This window comes from Mytilus trossulus, chromosome 10 (assembly GCF_036588685.1).
Source record: "Mytilus trossulus isolate FHL-02 chromosome 10, PNRI_Mtr1.1.1.hap1, whole genome shotgun sequence".
NCBI classification, from domain to species: domain Eukaryota; kingdom Metazoa; phylum Mollusca; class Bivalvia; order Mytilida; family Mytilidae; genus Mytilus; species Mytilus trossulus.
The window spans coordinates 54,491,129-54,511,231 of record NC_086382.1 but is presented as its reverse complement, the minus strand read 5'-3'; the positions used below and the strand labels follow the sequence as shown (position 1 = coordinate 54,511,231).

General features: G+C 30.9%; 1 protein-coding gene across 4 annotated transcripts in view; it reads right to left on the bottom strand.

Moving 5' to 3' along the window:
- Positions 1-3,174: 3,174 nt before the first annotated feature.
- LOC134687650 (inositol polyphosphate 5-phosphatase OCRL-like) overlaps positions 3,175-20,103 on the bottom strand; it is a 64,018-nt gene continuing 47,089 nt past the window's right edge. For all 4 annotated transcript variants that reach the window (XM_063548105.1, XM_063548107.1, XM_063548108.1 and 1 more), the window contains 4 exons: positions 7,864-7,948; positions 6,714-6,841; positions 5,668-5,779; positions 3,175-5,128 (listed from right to left, as the gene is read on the bottom strand). In XM_063548105.1, coding sequence (XP_063404175.1) covers positions 4,971-5,128; positions 5,668-5,779; positions 6,714-6,841; positions 7,864-7,948 — 483 coding nt within the window. In that variant the 3' untranslated portion in view covers positions 3,175-4,970. The remainder of the gene's footprint in view (positions 5,129-5,667; positions 5,780-6,713; positions 6,842-7,863; positions 7,949-20,103) is intronic.

Below are 20,103 nucleotides of genomic sequence, written 5' to 3'. Positions count from 1 at the left end.
TGAAAACTTGGCTAAACCTAAATAATCTTACTACACGGTCTTGATACAAAATATCAAAATCCTCAATAGTTCAAGTTTGATGAAATCTAACAAAGTTTAATTTTTAATCCTTTGGACCTCAATTTTAAGCAATTTAAAAACGATTTTATTATATATTCCATAACGGTCAACCAACTCGTGATGGCATCCGTGAAATTTACGAAGGGTTCACCATTTGAAACTCTTTGTTTAATAGCTTGCTTGTGAGCAGCAACCATCTATCAAGGAAATCATGATAGAACATAGAAGTCTGGGAGTATCGTATCAATTGGGAGATATATACTCCGAATGCAGGCGCTGTTAGACTGTTGCTACATAGAAATGAAAGTTCACAATTGGGAAGCTGAAATCATCTCTTTTTTCAAAAAAATGTTGTTTTCAACCGACTTTTATGGTCAATTTCTTGATGTAAGTCAAGATATTAGGCAGACTTTAATAGCTGTATATGTTGTATCCGTTGTCTCTAATTCGATGGGATTGATGCGTTCAACATAGTCACAAAATTTTGAATTATTTAGTGAGGGAATATCATCTTTATAGCGAAATCAAAATTTGCAGGATATTGCTAAATTTATATCCTTCTTTCTTAGAAGTTCTTGTATGAAGTCAACCTCATAATAACAAAGGAACACGTTGGCAAGAAGAGGGGCAAAATAGGTTACTAGTACCATGGGAATGATGACAGTCTGTTGAAAAAAACGTATTCCAAACGAGATCAATCAAGAAATCAAGTATCTTGATTATGTCAGTTTTAGAGAATAACTTTTTTGGAATCAGAGTAAATCTTAACAAAGTAGGTCGAAGTACAACTACATTTATTTTGTAGTGCATTTCCTTGGCAATTGATGTAAATTTAAAAAATCCCACCTGCACTTTTTCAATAATATTTTTGCAGTGTGTTATTTTACTTTTTGGACAAATTATATCAAAATCATAGAAATCTTCATTGGCTCTTTCTCAAAATATGGACAATTTTATGTTAAGGGAGTCTTGAAATCTTCTGACAGCTTCCAAAGTGCTAATTTTTAAGCTTTTCAGCTAGACATAATCATTACTTTACTTTAAAATTGATGGAAAGCAAGTTAAAAACTATAAATATTTAAACTAGATCTTACAAAGATTTATATTTTTATTAAAATAATTGTTTCTCCAATAGCTCTTTGCATCAATGACAGCTGTTTATTGGGGACAATTATACAATTTTTTATGTAAACTTTGTTGTACGAACGTGCATGACTTTAAGAACGAACCTACGCATGTGAGATTTTCGCGGGGTTTTGGTGAATGTAAACAGAATGATACAAGGACTTTAAGTCATTGTGCTTCTGAAGGTTATCGAAATGATAGTTTTAAACATATACTCAAATCTAAATACGTCGGATATCTTTTTTAAAGATAGTTCTTGTAAAAGTGTAATGTTACCCACATAATAGCTATTTGAGTCATAAAGCATGGAGAAATAAATTTGGAAGGGGTATGAAAAAAAAGTTAGCAAGTAACACACTGTTCACACTAGGGACTATATTTGTGGACAATGAAAATCAATAGGACGATTACTGTGTACTTGGACCACTATACTTGTAGACAACGAAAATCATAGGACAATAAATAAGTTTCAGGAACAATAGTTAGGCTGTGTAAAATGATAACATTCAATATTTGTGACAGATTTTATTGTATGATTTTCAACTTATTAAAGGAATATATGAACTGAATAAATAATGACAATTAAAATTTAAATCATATGTATAATATAAATATATAGAAGTTTATACAACTAAACAAAAAATATTCCAAATTCTAACATACAGTTGAAAATATTTGACATTTTTAACATGCAATTTGTCAAATTTTTATTGAAGTAAAGAGGTACTTTCGAATGACTTTAGGGACTTTGGAAAAAATGCTTATTCAATACCTTTGTGACTTTCATGACTTTTTTGACAAGGTCTTTAAAACTATAAGACAAGAATTCAATTTGCTTGCAATTAAAGCATCAACTGAACTTCCATTTTTTAGTTACATGAGAATTGAAGAAATTTACCTTGATTGTAAAGATAGGACAACTTAAAAACATTTGTAAACAAAGTAATACAACATAAAAATGTGATTTTCTTTTGTCACTTTCTTTTAAATAGGACTAATTTTCAGTTGTTCTTGTTTTTAATTCAAACTTTAATAAAAAAAAAAATGTTTATAAAATGCAGAATTTTAGAGGAAAAATATATCACTTTATTTCAAAATAAGTGTGAAAAAAGGTACAAAAGGCACATTTATATCAATAAAACAATAAAATTGTTTGTTTGAATAACACATAACCTACATGGTTTTATAAAAATAAAGAAGGGTTAAATTTCAACTCTACACTCCCTAACAGATACATGTAGTGGGTAAAAGTTTCAAAATCAACAAATTCTTTTTTAAATAACCCTAATTACTAAAAATTCCATTAAAATGCAACTTAAACCTATTTGCGAATAAAATAAATCATCAGCACTTGCAGAACTATTTTCTTGTGTAGGAATTCATTCACTTGACTTTCAGATTTCACATACTTAAATTTTTTGTTGAAATGATGAACATCTATACAATCAGACTTTACATACAATATTGGAATCATAAGGTTTTTAAAGATTAGTAGCTAGACACACTTTTATCGATTTAACCCCATAAGAGAAGTTGGCCTGAATTTTTAAGTTCTTTGTTTTATTAACTGAACACCTCAAACTAAGTATTCAATTGATTTAAAAGGGTATTTTAACATATTCATAGTAGTAGATTTTAATCCCTAATGACAAATTAAAGTTGGCAGGTATGCTGTCCTAACAACCATTATATTAGTTGCACACATTGAGCACATGAATGGAACAAATGTAGTAACCATCCTAGTTAAACTAAGAGGATTTATGTAATAAATGATTCCTTAATTCTAAATATCAATGCTATCTTTCATAGAAAATTATAATACCTTCATTATTCACATTATTCTTGAAAAGTTGTGAAAATCAAAAAAAATAATGTAAATATTAATTACTAATTTTTTAGGATATGTATGGGGTTCTATTTAACTTTGCAAATAATTAATCAAAATTAACCCAATGTTTAGCCTTTTATTATTAAAAATCATGACAATTAATCATCTGATCTGCTCTCTTTCTTGATATTTGTGTCTTCATAAATTAAAATAAGAAACATATTAAAATGATTGTAATATGTTGAGACTACATATAGGGAGCAATATACCTAAATAAATCTTTCAAAGAATAAAATTTATATCATTACTGGCAAAATGATACAACATGCAGTTTGAATAAATGTATGAATACAAATTAAAAATTTTGTTCAATAAAAACATTAATAAATATGAGTTGATTGTGAAATAATGATATGCCCTAAGATTTCACAAAGAAACCAGAATATTTTATATGATCGAGTAATGACAATGTTGACCTTTTTCATTACCTGTATACTATATTAACCAATGAAAATTGAATGCTTCTTTTTAATTCATTTTGTATAAATTATAGATTTTTTTATTTCTCCTTATCCATATACAAGTTTATTTAATTGCTTTAACAAGACTAAAAAGTACAAAATTTTATGTGAAATTTTTTAATTGAAACCCGAAAAATAAAAATAGCAGAGTTAACAAAAATTCTAATTTTAGCCTCTCCATTTTTTCCCTTTCATAATAAGAATATTCTCATATCATACAACTTTATGATAAATTATGAACTGTCATGTATATTATGCAAATAATTTGTTCAAATAAATGTCAATTCTAATATAAAATCCTAAAAATAGTTGGTTTTTTTCCTGACTTTCCAATTCAGGAGTTGATGTGAAATAATTATGAGGTGTTCGTAAATGTTCACATGCACTGTTTCTTAGTTAATTGCCTTGTAATTTCAAGATGGCTAAATTCCCTAAATGATGCATTAAACCATAGAAATGAAAACTTTTGAACTATTTGTGGGTGCAGGGCTTATTTTGAAGGATTAAATATTAAAAAGGTGATCTGTATGCATTGTGACCATTTTGAAAAAATAAATAGCAAACATTCAATACTGTATTATTCTTAACCTAAATGAGAGTGGTGATGTTTGTAAAAAAAAATATCCTTACTATTCAGCAAATGATATTTCATGTGAGATACTGTTCTTACATGTAAATAATTCCTTATTTGACTTTTCTAAACAGCCGAAAGAGATCATTTGGCCTTTGTAATTGTAACTTAGTTCTGGTTAATATCCAGAATTTATCACATTATTTCTTAAGGACTTAAACAATCACGAAATAGCAAGTCAAAAGTCAAGAGATTCACTACATTATAGAAAGACTAAATTGTATGTATCATTTAATGAGGGTGGTAAAGGGTTATATTCGTGCAACATGTTTAGCCATTTTTTATTTCACGTGCAGCTGTGAAAAAAGTATGTTAATCACAGTGTTTCGTGAAATCGGTAAAAAGATCAACATGCAAGACATTTTTAACTGTCTTCATCATAAAATGGCAATTTTATTTCGCGTTCTACCGTTCAGATACGCCCCCTTTATGCACACCTCTTTAAATGACCAGTTGTTAAAATGTGTGATACATGTATTACATTAATATAAAAGTACACTCATGAACAACACATATTTAAAAATGTCACATCCTACAAATGACTCCACACAAAATATTGATTATCACAGATTGTATATAGCTGAAGCAACATTTCTATCTTGTAAAACTTAAAACAAACAAAATCTCAAAACTATTTCTCTGTTTTATATGCATATAATATCCATCCTCATAACAAACAGTCGCTTTTGTATTGTTACTAATAAACTTCACAGATCTTTCATCTATTCTGTTCCATCAGTTGCTGTACAACATCGAAAGCTGTTGTAGGGTTTCAGGAAATAGAAATGTTGACAAGATTAAGATTTCACACGTCATCAATACTATTAGACAAGAAATGGTAAACAAAAGCGGCTCTTTTCATCTCTTCTTCTTTTGCTACACTGCGGACATTTTTGTTCGATTTAGAGGATGATGGAACATAATGATGGTCTGGTCTTAAAAACACATCACCAAACAAGGATGCTGTGAATATATAAATATATCAGTGAAAACAATGTCAAAGTAAGGTTTTTAAAGATCTTATAGGTACTAAATTGTCTAGGAATACTGGAAAAACAGGTGTTTTAAATGTTAAATGATTTTGGTAGGCTGTTAAATATTTTCTTCTTGACTTGTGTTATATCTCCTTTACTTAGACTTTTTGTTTGAAGTATCAATGATTATGAATAAATTAAAATTTGAAAGCTGTATGAAAAAAAATGTATACACTGTTAATGCTGTGTACTATATTTGTTGAAAACAAAAATCAAAGGAAGATAATTGTGTTCTCAGACCAGTGTTAGATAATTAATTCAGAAAAATCATGAAAATCGAGATATAAACCATATGCCTACCATTCAATGATTCTGATATATGAACATTTTCTACATAGAAATCTAAGATGAGAAGTGGAGTGCACAAACAATTCATAAATTGTGTAGACATTCAGATAGGCAGACTGAGTTATAAAAAATAACCGTCAAATACAGATATAAAATATTAAGTCAGACATGATGACTTACCTAGAAATTTAATGTCTAAACCATTGTTTTGTGATTTTGACAGGAGTTCTTTGAGGAATGAACATAGATATCTAAACACGTTTCTATGGTATTCAGGAATTTGAAGTATAATCTGAAATATAAAGAACCGTCATGAAGAAGTCAGTTGATCACAATCCTACTTTATCTGCATTACATACAAATATCAAAATAAACTAAGATTATTTTTTAGAAAAGCACTAGTAACAAAAATACAGATAAAACTCTTATTTATTAAAAAAAATTACTGAACCTTACGCAACCACCAATCCGTCAATCAATTAAACTTCAAATACATTCTATATCTCTGGGATTCAAAAGCATGTCACACAATATCTTTGATAAAATTGAAACTTGACATCCCATGAATTGACCCTGTGAGTTTACAAAAGCTTTGATCATTAAAGGCTGTCAGAGTGACAGCAAGCTGGATTTTTAACATTTATTTGTGTACCATAATTCTTGAACAGTAAAAGTGACAATCACCAATATTGAACTTGACATTTTGTCATCAGAAACAATATATCAAAGTTTGAAAAGCTTTGGTTGAATGGTCCATGAGTTAATGTACGAACCATGTTTGGCAACCACCTGCCTGGATGCCCCCCTGCTGTACACCCCCATATCAAAAACTGATTTCTCTTACGGAGATCTAGTTAAAAATGAAGAAAGAGCCCACTTGACCATCTGATCTTTGTTCGCCTTAGTCTGTTTAAGCCAGTTCATAGGATAAGGTAACAAAAATTTAAAGTAATATAAAAGTCACATAACTTGCTGAGAATTAAAAAAAAGCTCAAAGGACCATGTGATGAGTATAATCAGGTTAATTATTTTATGTTATCAGATGAAAGTTACAAATGATTTACTTACCTGCTTTCAGAAAAGATTGAGCATCACTTAAAAGTTGTTTGAAATATTTCTTAATACGAAAGTTCTATGAGTGATACTTACAATAAGTTATTCTTAATCTTCGAAAGAGTGATATGTATTAACCAATCATTGAAGAGATATTAAGCGAGTGTCCTTACCTGTTTACACAGTAGGTAGTTATTAGAACATTCTAAACATCGCCTGTGTACACTTTTAGGAATGACAGGATCAGGAAGGGATTCTAAAAAAAGCAATAATCCTTCTGCTATAGAATGGATGCTACCAGCTAAAATATGTTAAGAAACTATAATAAAAGATGTCTTGTTATTATAAACTTTACATTCCGCTCAAGCTAATGACATATAAATATTTTAGTTTTCTTTCAAGTGCATTAACTCCTATGAAATGATGATGTCATATTTTTTCCTGTTATCTTATTTGTAAATCTTGATCTACTGCAAAAATAACAACATAACAATACATCAAAAGTCATTCAAGGGCAAGACCTCTTCAACTGCAGCCATGTTGACTTATTTGTAGAGCTAAACCTGAACTTAATCTTGCTTTTCAAAGTTTCTATCTTTTTATTAAAAGATTTCAAGATAATAGCTTAAAGAGTATAACAAATTTGCAAAAATCATCATTTAAGGGCAAAAACTTCAATATAGAATCACCTGAAAGTTTCAGTAAAAATTTTACATTCAAAACATTTCTGCCCTGTCACAATATCTCTCTCAATAACAATTTCAAGATAACAGAAACTAATGGTATTTTTCCTCTTTATTCTATTTTCAGCTTTGGAAATCCATCCATGTTTATTGGTATGCTAGATCATCAGATAAAAGATACCCAAAGTTGGCTTCAGAAATTCAGAGAAGATTTTTGTAACATTTAAAGGAGAAGATAAACAACATACACCAACATACACCAACATACACAGACAACATACACAGACAACATACACAGACAACATACACCAACTTACACAGACAACATACACCAACATACACAGACAACATACACCAACATACACAGACAATATACACCAACATACACAGACAACATACACCAAATTATGATAAAAGCTCATTTAGCTTGATCAGATTATTAGCATGAATAAAGATCCAGTGTATTGAGTTGTTAAAGTCTTCACATGTTTATGTGCATGAAACAAATTTCCTTTCAAGACACCTTTTAACTCGTGAGTTCTCTAGTTTTCTTAAATTCTGCCTTTTCATAAAATTTGGTCATTTATATAATAAAAGGTCAATATTCCATGATATGAATTTGTGTATTTGTAAAGGATACGTATCTTCTCTGGAGCACCAGTATCAAGACAATCCCTTATCAGTTGTATCTCTTTGTTCAAACCTGGTTGCTGGAACAAATCTTCCTGCAAAACAAGAAAAGTGTGATTAAATTATAGCCCCAGATTTCATAAACTTAGATGTAACCTAGTTAGAACAGTGGTATAAAGTGATAGATACAGTGCAGGATGAATTGCCAAGATGTCACAGAATCATAGAGATCCTGAGGAAGAAAGGACATAAATTTGCAGAAGTTGTTGATTTTATTTGAGACAGTGTAAATATGCATGAGACAGTGTTAACCTTAGGAGGAGTGTATTTTTAAAGTGTTATAAAAAGGGGTACAGAACACGTAAGGGAGTTAACTCTTAAAAATTAGCTGTGCATTTTAATCACATTCTTTAAGTAAGGAGAAATTAAGCTTTTTATCGATCAAATTAGTGTCGGTCTTACTGCTTTTTATTCAACCAAATTATTCCTGTAAATTGTGCAGTTCAAATTTCTAGAAATTTTCATATTTGAATAAACAGGTCAAGAAAATATTTTGTCAAAATTTTATGAAAATTGAACGAGCCAAATCTACCCCCTTAAAGTCAATGTAAAGTAAACATATAGCATAAACACAACCTCTGGTAGGCTAGATTTAATTTGAACAGTCTGCAAGTTTCATTACATTAGGCTGATGCAAAGTAAAGTTAGGGAGCAGTAACTGCATAGTCAGCAAATTTTCAATTCAAAATTTGATCTGTGTTTGGTTGTAATAACCATTGTGTTTTATAATAATATTTGATTCCTGCAATCTTTAGTTAAAGAAAGGAAAACAAGTGAAACTGCGAGCTACTGCTCACTGATGATACCCCCGCTGCAAGTGGATAATATAAATAGTGTAAAAATATGCAAGTGCTCGGTAAACAGGAAGTTGTCAAGTGATGAATATGAAAACGCATCACACGGTATAGCTGACTTATATAAATCCTGAAACCAAATTTTCAGAAATCCTTGTATTGTAGTTCCTGAGAAAAGTGTGACCAAAATTTTCAACTTGGCTATCATGTGTAAAATCATACAAGTGTTCGGTAAACAGGAAGTTGTCAAGTGATCAATCTGAAAACGCATCACACGGTATAGCTGACTTAGATAAACCCTGAAACCAAATTTCAGAAAACCTTGTATTGTAGTTTCTGAGAAAAATGCGACGAAAAAATAAATAGTGTAAAAATATGTAAGTGTTCAGTAAACAGGAAGTTGTCAAGTGATGAATCTGAAAACGCATCACACGGTATAGCTGACTTATATAAATCCTGAAACCAAATTTCAGAAATCCTTGTATTGTAGTTCCTGAGAAAAGTGTGATGAAAATTTTCAACTTGGCTATCATGTGTAAAATCATACAAGTGTTCGGTAAACAGGAAGTTTTCAAGTGATCAATCTGAAAACGCATCACACGGTATAGCTGACTTAGATAAACCCTGAAATCAAATTTCAGAAATCCTTGTATTGTAGTTCCTGAGAAAAATATGACGAAAAATATTCATGGGACGGACTGACGGAAGGACTGACGGAAGGACTGACGGACGGACTGACGGACAAACAGAGGTAAAACAGTATACCCCCCTTTTTTAAAGCAGGGGTATAATAATTTTGGAACATATGGATGTACAGACAGACAAGAGTAAACCTGAATGCCCCATTTGTAAGCATCAAGCGCATTATTAGTACAATGTTGGATGTCTTCAAATATATCAAAATATATTTGTACGAGTCTAAATTGAAAACTACGTTCAAACCTATGACTGCGTTGGATAAAAACCGCAATTTTTATACGTGTGCATGTCAAACAAATTTCGTTGTAGAAGGGTCTAAAAACAGCACAAACAACATTTTCCAAAAGACCAAAAGAGCGAAAAGTATATTTAAACAAAACGCATTTGACTAACAGGTCGAACAACTGATGTTCTTTAACCCTGCTGACTGCCATTGGCGATTGCCAAATAAAATTGATCACAGGTTGTAACAAAATGGATCTTATTATAAATTTAATACGTCACAGAAAAAAAATAAAATTTGTTAACTTGTGGACAGGATGTTGTGCCACAAACATTCGGTGTCAATATTTCTTTAGTACACCATCAATAAATGTCTCTTCAGTGATGTTAGGGATCGAAACGGTATTTGGAAGGCCAATAAAAAGCACCCTCATTTTTAGAGAAAGTACCCTCATTTTTAGATTAACTCTTGAATTTTAAGAGTCAATATATAGGATGAACGGATCATATAAACCGGAGGGAAAATATGATACATGCCCAAACAAAAAATATAAACGAGTCTAAATTGAAAACTACGTTCAAACCTATGACTGCGTTGGATAAAAACCGCAATTTTTATACGTGTGCATGTCAAACAAATTTCGTTGTAGAAGGGTCTAAAAACAGCACAAACAACATTTTCCAAAAGACCAAAAGGGCGAAAAGTATATTTAAACAAAACGCATTTGACTAACAGGTCGAACAACTGATGTTCTTTAACCCTGCTGACTGCCATTGGCGATTGCCAAATAAAATTGATCACAGGTTGTAACAAAATGGATCTTATTATAAATTTAATACGTCACAGAAAAAAAAATTGTTAACTTGTGGACAGGATGTTGTGCCACAAACATTCGGTGTCAATATTTCTTTAGTACACCATATCCGGATTTCGACAATAAATGTCTCTTCAGTGATGTTAGGGATCGAAACGGTATTTGGAAGGCCATATAAAAAGCACCCTCATTTTTAGAGAAAGTACCCTCATTTTTAGATTAACTCTTGAATTTTAAGAGTCAATATATAGGATGAACGGATCATATAAACCGGAGGGAAAATATGATACATGCCCAAACAAAAAATATAAACGAGTCTAAATTGAAAACTACGTTCAAACCTATGACTGCGTTGGATAAAAACCGCAATTTTTATACGTGTGCATGTCAAACAAAGGAGTAGGTCCGGTAAGGACTCGTTTTGGCCTCAAATTTCAGTTTTATCTGACGAAAGATTTTGACCACTTTTTAAACACTTAAGTGTCTATTTCAATTGATTCAATTAGTTTTTGTGAAAGATTTTAACTAATTTTGTCATTTAAAACGATGCGATTCAAGCTCAATTATGAAAAATCTCTCAAATATGCCAAAAAACGTCACTTTTCAGATGGTTTTTGTCAAAAATGAAAGTGGCCGCATCCGTGTTCATCCACAACCTTTATATATGTTATGTATTATCATAAAATACAACTTACTTTTCAATATTAAGGATGAACACGAATGCGGCCACTTTCGTTTTACACGAAAACCGTCTAAAATTTAACTAAAATGATAGAATTTGGAAGATTTCAGTAATTTAGCATGACTTAATGGTGCAACAACCCGATATCTGTGCAGTGTATTGCCAAAAAACAGTCCATATTTATGTAGCAGAAGCATTCAACTGTCCAATAAATAACTAAAAGTTTACATTTTAACAATTTTGTAAAACTGTTATATTTTGGGGCCAAAAAGGGGTCTTACCGGACATACTCCTTTTGTTGTAGAAGGGTCTAAAAACAGCACAAACAACATTTTCCAAAAGACCAAAAGAGCGAAAAGTATATTTAAACAAAACGCATTTGACTAACAGGTCGAACAACTGATGTTCTTTAACCCTGCTGACTGCCATTGGCGATTGCCAAATAAAATTGATCACAGGTTGTAACAAAATGGATCTTATTATAAATTTAATACGTCACAGAAAAAATCAAAGAGCAGAATGCTCTGAGGGATACGATTGCCATAGTTTTCATTGACACATGTATAGCAGTTCTGCCAAATTTTCATTAAACAAATGCATGAGATTTGGCCAAAATTCAAAAGATCAAAGAGGAAAGAAATAGATCCAAGAATACTGTTGCAAAAAAAGCATGAACATGCGCGAGTCTCAAGAATTATTGGCCGGTAACCCTGGTACAGCTGGATAGTATTATTCTCTAAACTAATTCAACTGCACATGCAAAATGTAACAATCTGAATAGTCACTCAACTTAAAGAATAGCCAATCCCCGTTACAAGTGTATGAGCCATGTACTTATTGTGTTTTATCGAATTATAGTTATCCTGTACCATTGTAAACTCGTACCATTTAAAAAAAACTTGTACCAATGCAAACTCGTACCATTGCTAACTCGTACCAACTTATTTAAATGCATTCAAATGGTGTTAAATGATGAATATACATGATATACGTTACTTTCATCCAATACCTCTTAAGTCTGTAAAATGTATATAATTTGAAAGTACAATGACCAATTTGTAGCTTATGTTCCTTGTATATTGGATAGAAAATACTGTGGCAGATGTAGATAATTAAGGTATATACAGTTTCACCCGAAGAAAATTTTTCATGAATAATTAAATCTTAGCAGTTAGTCAAAATGATTGCCAAAATTATTTTTACTGTCTATAAATAAATGTAACAATGAAATTTAACTGATTCCTGTTAAGGGGGTCCGCATTTTCCCCGCAAAAAAAGCACATGGCTTTCAACAATTGTAAACATAGCATTCAATTTGTGATCATGGATTACAGCTTTAATTAACTTAAATTGGATATATACATATTCAACATGTTCAATTTTAATAAGGTTTAGTTAAAGCAATGTTTTAACTTTCCTCTGGATTAAGTTCTACAGTGGCGGATCCAGAACTTTTCCTAAGGGGGAGCACGCTGACTGACCTAAGAGGGGGCCCGCTCCAGTCATGCTTCAATGATTCCCTTTATTATAAACCAAATTTTAAAAAAAGGGGGGGGGGGGGGGGGCGGGGGGGGGGGCTGGATCCGCCTATGTTCTAGTTTGAAAGATCAGTTAAAACATTAATGTTTTAAAACATACTTTATTTTTGTCTAAGTTTTCATTTAACTCCTGTGTAAAATTCAAGTAATTCAACTTTATTTCTATTAAGTTTACAAACAGAAACCCATAAAACATCATATTTTTTATATATTTTTCTGAATGTTACGACTTCCCAGTAGTACAAGTTAACTTTTTTGGTTCCAATGCCGTGGTACGAGTTAACTTGCTTCCGTATCTTATCACCGTAATTCTAGGAGGAACCCTAAACTGGACCCCTATTGTGTTCACTTATCGCTACACTGACCTTCCGTGCGAAGCTATAGATAGAACGGCGGACCAGTTTAGGAGGAACCCCATTTCTTACTCTTTAATTATTGAAGTTCCTTTGGGTCAGAGGGCATGACTCCTTTCCGTACACACTCTGTTTACATTGAGATCGTTCTTAATATAATACGACGTTTACCGGCATTAACGAGTTAATTCTTCTTGACGAATACTTCGAAAAGGGAGACAACTCGAAACGATAACATGGAAGATTCCATTTCTGCTGAAGGGGTGTTATAGGTAATTTTTACGATGAAACATTTATTTTAATTTAAATTATGCATGTGATTTAAAATTATGCAACAACAATAGCCCTCCATATGCAGACAGACATAGAAAGAATCCCATGAGTTTCAAATTAATCAATGAAGCGGGGATTCACTCAATCTGATACCCCTTGAAATCAGGAAAACTACACGCAGGTGGGGTCTCACTAATTAGAGACAAAAAGCGTCAAGAAGCCACAAGTAGAAAAATAATAAGTGACAAAAAGCAACAAGAAGCTATTTAGCGACAAGAATACATTTTGTTATCACATACATTAAAATATTTTTTAGGATTATATTGAAAGATGAAGAAATAAAAAAAAATCGATGAAGAGATTGTGTACTTTTTATTATAATATTGATAGATGTAGAAATTAAACTTGAAAACTCAAGATTGTCATCAGTTTCCTTTAATCTTCAATCTATATGCATAAACATGATAAATATCGTTAAATGAGACAATACACTAAATAAAATGATGAAAAATATTCACATTTTAATTATGTTTTCCTCTTGTTTGATTTCAGTTCTTAATTTGTATTTCACAATTTGTGTATGTATTTTCTGGACAATTATGCACAAATAATGCATTTTGCAAGTTAATTATATAAGAAAAAAAAAAAAAAACAAGATGGCCACTAGAGTAGTTGTGAGCTAATTTAGCTCTGCAGTTTTTTGGCATTTTGATGTGTTTTTAGAGTGTTAACATGAACAGAAAATATATGTGAATGTTCAGTTTTTGATGGACTATCTGTTTCTGGACTTAATTGTGAAAAATATTTTCATTTGAAAAAGATACAGAGGATATAAACTTTTTAGTGTGCAAAATTGGATTTAATTTCATTAGTATCCATTGTTATCCATTACTACCACAGTATGTCTCTAGGCAAAAATCAGGCAGGTGTTAAGACTGTACAATCATTGTTAGCTGCCAAGAAACCTGGAGGCAACAAAGATCAACAAGAAAAACCACCAAAGCGAGACAAACGAACCCATTCAGATGTGTCTGAGGAAAGTATTGACAACATTGACATTATGAGCATTCACTCAGACCTAAAAGATATAAAAAAATCCCTTCAGGACACAGTGATCAAATCTGATTTAGAGTCGTTAGTCAAACAAAGCGACTTAAAAGAACTTGTTACAAGTATTGTTAGTCAATTACTGAATACACTAAAAGATTCTATCACTGCAGAATTCAATAGTAAGTTAAGAGAAAAAACAGGACAGTTGCAAGACAATGTTGATTCTCTAAACATGGAAAATCACCTTCTGAAGGAGAAACTAAGGGAGAAAGAAATTAAGATCAAGGAGTTGGATGAAAAAGTGGAGGATTGTAATTTAAGAAGTATGGATGCTTTGAAATCTGCAAATTACAATGAGCAATATTCAAGAAAGCACAACATTCGCATTGTGAACTATCCAGAAAAAAACAATGAACATCTACATGCTGAATTTATTAACCTTATTAAAAAAGACTTGAAGATTAATTTGGAGCCTACTGATTTGATTGCCATACATCGCATTCCTGGAAAAGATGGGGCAATACGACCAATCATTGCCAAAGTAAGAAACACAGATTTGAAAATTAAGATCATGAGGAGCAAAAAAGGATTGAAAAAAGACATAAAATTCCATGATGATATCACCCAAAAGAACTTAGGACTGATGTCAAGACTTAACCTAACTGGGAAACTAGAGAATGTTTGGTTTTATAACTGTAGTGTTTATGGGAAGCTCCAGAACAGTAAAACTGGTAACCAGAGAATAAAGTTTGACTTGTTTGACAATATAGAAGAGAAAATTAGAAAGAAAACAGCTTCATGAGTTGTTTTGAAATACTGATCTTAATAAGGGAGATAACTCTAACTCTTTTTTAAATTGTAAAAATGTTGGTCTCATCTGTTTATGTTATATCTCCATTCCATTGTATATGAGCAAAGTTGAAAGTGTTGATGATAAGGGAGATAATTCAATATATTTTTCAAGATAACAAACAGGAGTTTCCCCCTTCAATTCAAGTTACTTTTACCAGGCTACACCTCTGTGACTTCAATAAAGAAATAAAGAAATAACGAAGCAATCAATTCATTCTGTGCTTTAAATCACTATTAGACTACAACATTATTATTTATTTTTTTAACTTTGAGTAAGATAATCTTCAGGCCTATGTTGATACATTTTTTTTTATTGTGTTCTTTTTTTTTTTTTATTAATTTTTAAAAACCGTTCATAATTTATGCCAATACTGTGAAACCAATCTGATGTGTTTTGTACATTATCACCAGTGTCATTTTATTGTATGTGTGTTGTGTGTATGTGATTACAATATGTACTTTATTACTGTTTTACAATTAACTTATTTGCTCTCGGGTTTATGTTCTATCTGTTATATATACATAACCTATGGGAATAGATAATAATATTAATATACTATCTATGAATGTAAGGGGTTTATTTTCTAATAAAAAGAAAAGATTGGATGTCTTTGATTGGGCAAAGGGCAAACATGCTTCAATTATATGTTTTCAAGAAACACATAGCAGTAAAGATGTTGAAAAAATATGGGAAGAAGAATGGGGCAATACTTGCATTTTTTGTCACCATAACAATAGAAGCGCTGGAGTTAGTATCATGTTTAAAAAGGGTTTAGATTTTACTATTCATGACACTAAATTTGACCAGAATGGTCGTTATATTGTTATTGATATCACTTTATTTGAACAGAGATTGACTTTAGTATGTTTATATGGATATAATACAGATGAACCATTATTGTTTGATGATATATTATATAAAATAGCATTGTATGCTAATACTAGTATTTTATTATGTGGTGATTGGAATGTTGTCCAGGACTGCAATCTAGATACATATAACATTTTACATAAAAGAAATCCCAAATCTCGTGAAAAGATTGAAGAAATTATTGAAAAATTAGAATTATTAGATCCTTGGCGAACATGTCACCCTACTGACAGAAAATTTACTTGGCGTCAACCGTCTCCTATTAAACAAAGTCGACTAGACTATTTCTTAGTCACTGAGGACATATATTCTCTTATGAAGAACACGAAGATTATACCCGGTTATAAGACAGATCATTCTGCCATTGTCTTTACTTTTTCTGCCAGTCTTGCTAAGCGGGGAAAGGGGTATTGGAAATTTAATTCACAACTTGTAAGAGATGTTGAGTATGTGAAAAAAATTAAGACATGTATAAAAGACACTATTTCTGAGTATTATCTTTCAGGTGACATTCAAAATTGTCTCGATGTTAAACTTACATGTAATGATCAATTATTTTTTGAAATCCTGAAGATGAAGATCAGGACTTTGTCCATTTCTTATAGTATTGGAAAAAATAGAGAGGATAGAGAACATACATCTAAGCTTGAAAAAGAGGTTGAACAATTAGAAAATATTATGAATATGTCACCAAATGTTAATGTTCAAGCTACTTTATATGGGAAGAAACTAGAACTAGAAAATAAAAGGGAACAAAAGATTGAAGGTTTACTCCTCAGATCAAGAGCAAACTGGCACGAAAATGGAGAAAAATGCTCCGAATACTTTTGCAAATTAGAGAAGAGTAATTTCATTAAAAAGACAATGGCTGAATTGATTGATGACCAAGGTAAACATATTTCTGAACAGTCAAGCATTCTTATTGAACAACAGAAATTTTATAAAACTCTGTATTCAAGCAGAAGATCTGACAGGGAAGACAACTCTTTTTATAACCATAATGTTAAACTCACACAGGAACAAAGTGATCTGTGTGAGGGTAACTTGACATTTGATGAATGTGCTTTGGCACTGAAACATATGACAAATGGTAAGAGTCCAGGTTCTGATGGATTTACAGTTGATTTTTATAAATTCTTTTGGAGAGATCTCGGTCCATTTGTATATTGATCTTTATATTTTGGGTATGAGCATAGAAATTTTTCTAGTTTTCAATATCAGAGTGTCATTACTTGCCTTCCAAAAGATGGAAAAGATAGGAGATATATGAGTAATTGGCGACCCATCAGTTTACTGAATACTGACATTAAAATAGCTTCAGCAGCTATAGCTAACAGACTCAAACCAGTATTGCCATTTATTATAAGTGACACTCAGAATGGGTTTATTAAAGATAGGTTCATTGGGGAAAACATTCGCTTATTATAAGATCTTATGCACTATCTTGAAGAGCATAATATGACTGGTTTACTGTTACTTGTCGATTTTGAGAAAGCATTTGATTCTGTTGAGTGGGATTTTATAGTAAAAGCTCTAAAAAGCTTTAATTTCGGACCATCTATATGCAAATGGTTTGAGACTCTCTATTCAGAAGCTAAAAGCTGTGTAATAAATAATGGTAATTTGTCAAGTTTCTTCAATCTTGAGCGAGGCTGTAGACAAGGTGACCCCCTATCCCCATATTTATTTATTATAGGTGTTGAATTATTAGCGCTAAAACTAAAATCTACATCTGACATCCATGGTATTCCTATTCACAACAAAGAATTATTGTTGAGCCAGTATGCTGATGACACATTTCTTGTTTTAGATGGAAAAGAAAAATCTTTAGAGGAGACTTTAAAATGTTTTGATTCTTTTCACAGGGTTTCTGGGCTAAAAATGAATGCATCCAAGACCAAAGCTGTTTGGATTGGAACCAAAAAATATTCAGACCATATACTTTGTCCTAATTATAATCTTCAATGGACAAAGTCAAATTTCAAACTTTTAGGAATAGATTTTTCATTAGATTTACAAGCTATGTTAGATATCAATTTCACAAAGAAAATCAAGGAAATGTCATCAATACTTAAGGCTTGGGAACACAGAAAACTTACATTACTTGGTAAAATTACTGTTGTAAAGACTCTGGCATTACCAAAGATAGTTCATTTGCTAACAGCTTTACCAAATCTATCCCAGATTAAAATTAAAGAGTTTAATACTCTCTTTTATAACTTTATTTGGAATGGGAAATTAGAACGTATAAAACGCAATACACTAATTGGGGATTTTATGCAGGGAGGTTTGAACATGGTGCATTTGTCATCTTTTAGTACATATCTAAAAATAAGCTGGGTTAGAAGACTTCTTTTGAATTTAGAGGGGTCATGGCAGACTTTATTATTGTCTGAATTAACCAAATTTGGTGGTGACAGAGTCTTTTCTTTACAAAAAGAAAAACTACTAGAAGTTCATGGCTATGTTAAGAATCCTTTTTGGAAAGATGTTTTATTTTGCTTACATACTGCAAAGCCTGATACTAAGGCTTGTACAAATGATATATTATCGCTAGATATTTTAAATTTTGTGCCACTTTCAGATTACACTATTTATATGCAATGGAAGGACTTTGGTGTACAGTATATAAAAGACCTTGTAAATTGTCAAAACAAAGAATTCTTTACATTTGAAAAGATTAGACATAAGATTCTTACAAATAATTTTCTGAAATATTACAGTCTAATCTCCAATATTCCAAAATTTATTAAAGATCACATAAAAGAATATTGTGGTTCTCAACAGATTGAAAATGTCAAAATCTCTGATGCTTTTTGTACTCAGATTATTAATAATAAGAAACCAAAATTTGTGTATAAGAGTCTTATCGATCATATATTTCAACCTCCCCTTGAAAAATTTCAGAAATGGGAGCAGTTGTTAGACTCAGAAATTGAAAATTGGCAAACATACTTTATGCTACTAAGGAAGTCTTGCAAAGATACCTACTTAAAAAGCTTCCAATACAAAATACTGCACCAAATAATTCCTACAAACTCTTTTTTGTACAAGATAAAGAAGAAAGATTCTAGTTCATGTACTTTTTGTAAACTTGATGACGAAACTATTGTACATTTTTTCTATGATTGTCCAATAACATATCAATTTTGGTCATCATTATTACAGCAAATAAGATTGTATAGCAGGGATTTTGCCATCAGTAAAAAGCAGATATTCCTTGGTTTCTATTCAGAAAGCTTATTCATGAATCTTTTATTTATAGTAGCAAAAAATTATATTTATAAATGTAAGTTTAAGGAACTTACTCCTAATATTTTTGGTTTTAAAAATAGAATAAAACAGTATCAGTCATATGAATATTATATTGCAAAAAAATATAATAATGTTGATGTATATGAAAAATTTTGGACCCCATTACAATATATATTTCCACCATAGAGTATGATATTAATCTGTGAGCAAATTTTTTGATTAGATTTTGGTTATTCTTTGATGTAATTGTGAACAATAATTATGTACATAATTAAGTAATGTATGTGTGTATGTAAGTAAGAATTGTATGTGTGTATGAGAGACTGAGAGAAAGTGAAAGTGAATGCAAGTGGTTCTCATTTCTTTTTTCTATTGACCTCTTTACATTGTTATTTCCTGATATTTATTTATATATTCATAAAGGACTAGGGGCTATAAGGGCCATTTTCGTTTTTTTTTGTGGTTTTTTTTTTGCTTTTCTTTTTCTGAATTACTTTCAGTGTGTTTTAAAGCCTATCTTAGCTATTTATTTTTATTTTTTTTTTCTTGAGAGTTAAAATTTAATAAAATCATTTAAACATTTATTGCAACAGTTAATTATATATTGTACAAAAATGGTTTTAAAAACAAATAAAAAGACAAAATATACTTCCTGTGATACCTTATAAAATATCATGTAAATAAATGTAGCAATTGAATTAGATTTACAAGTTTCATTTTTTCCCCTTTCAAAATTAACTTTCCTGTCGTTGAAATTGTTTTCTTTTGCATATTTTTTTAATATTT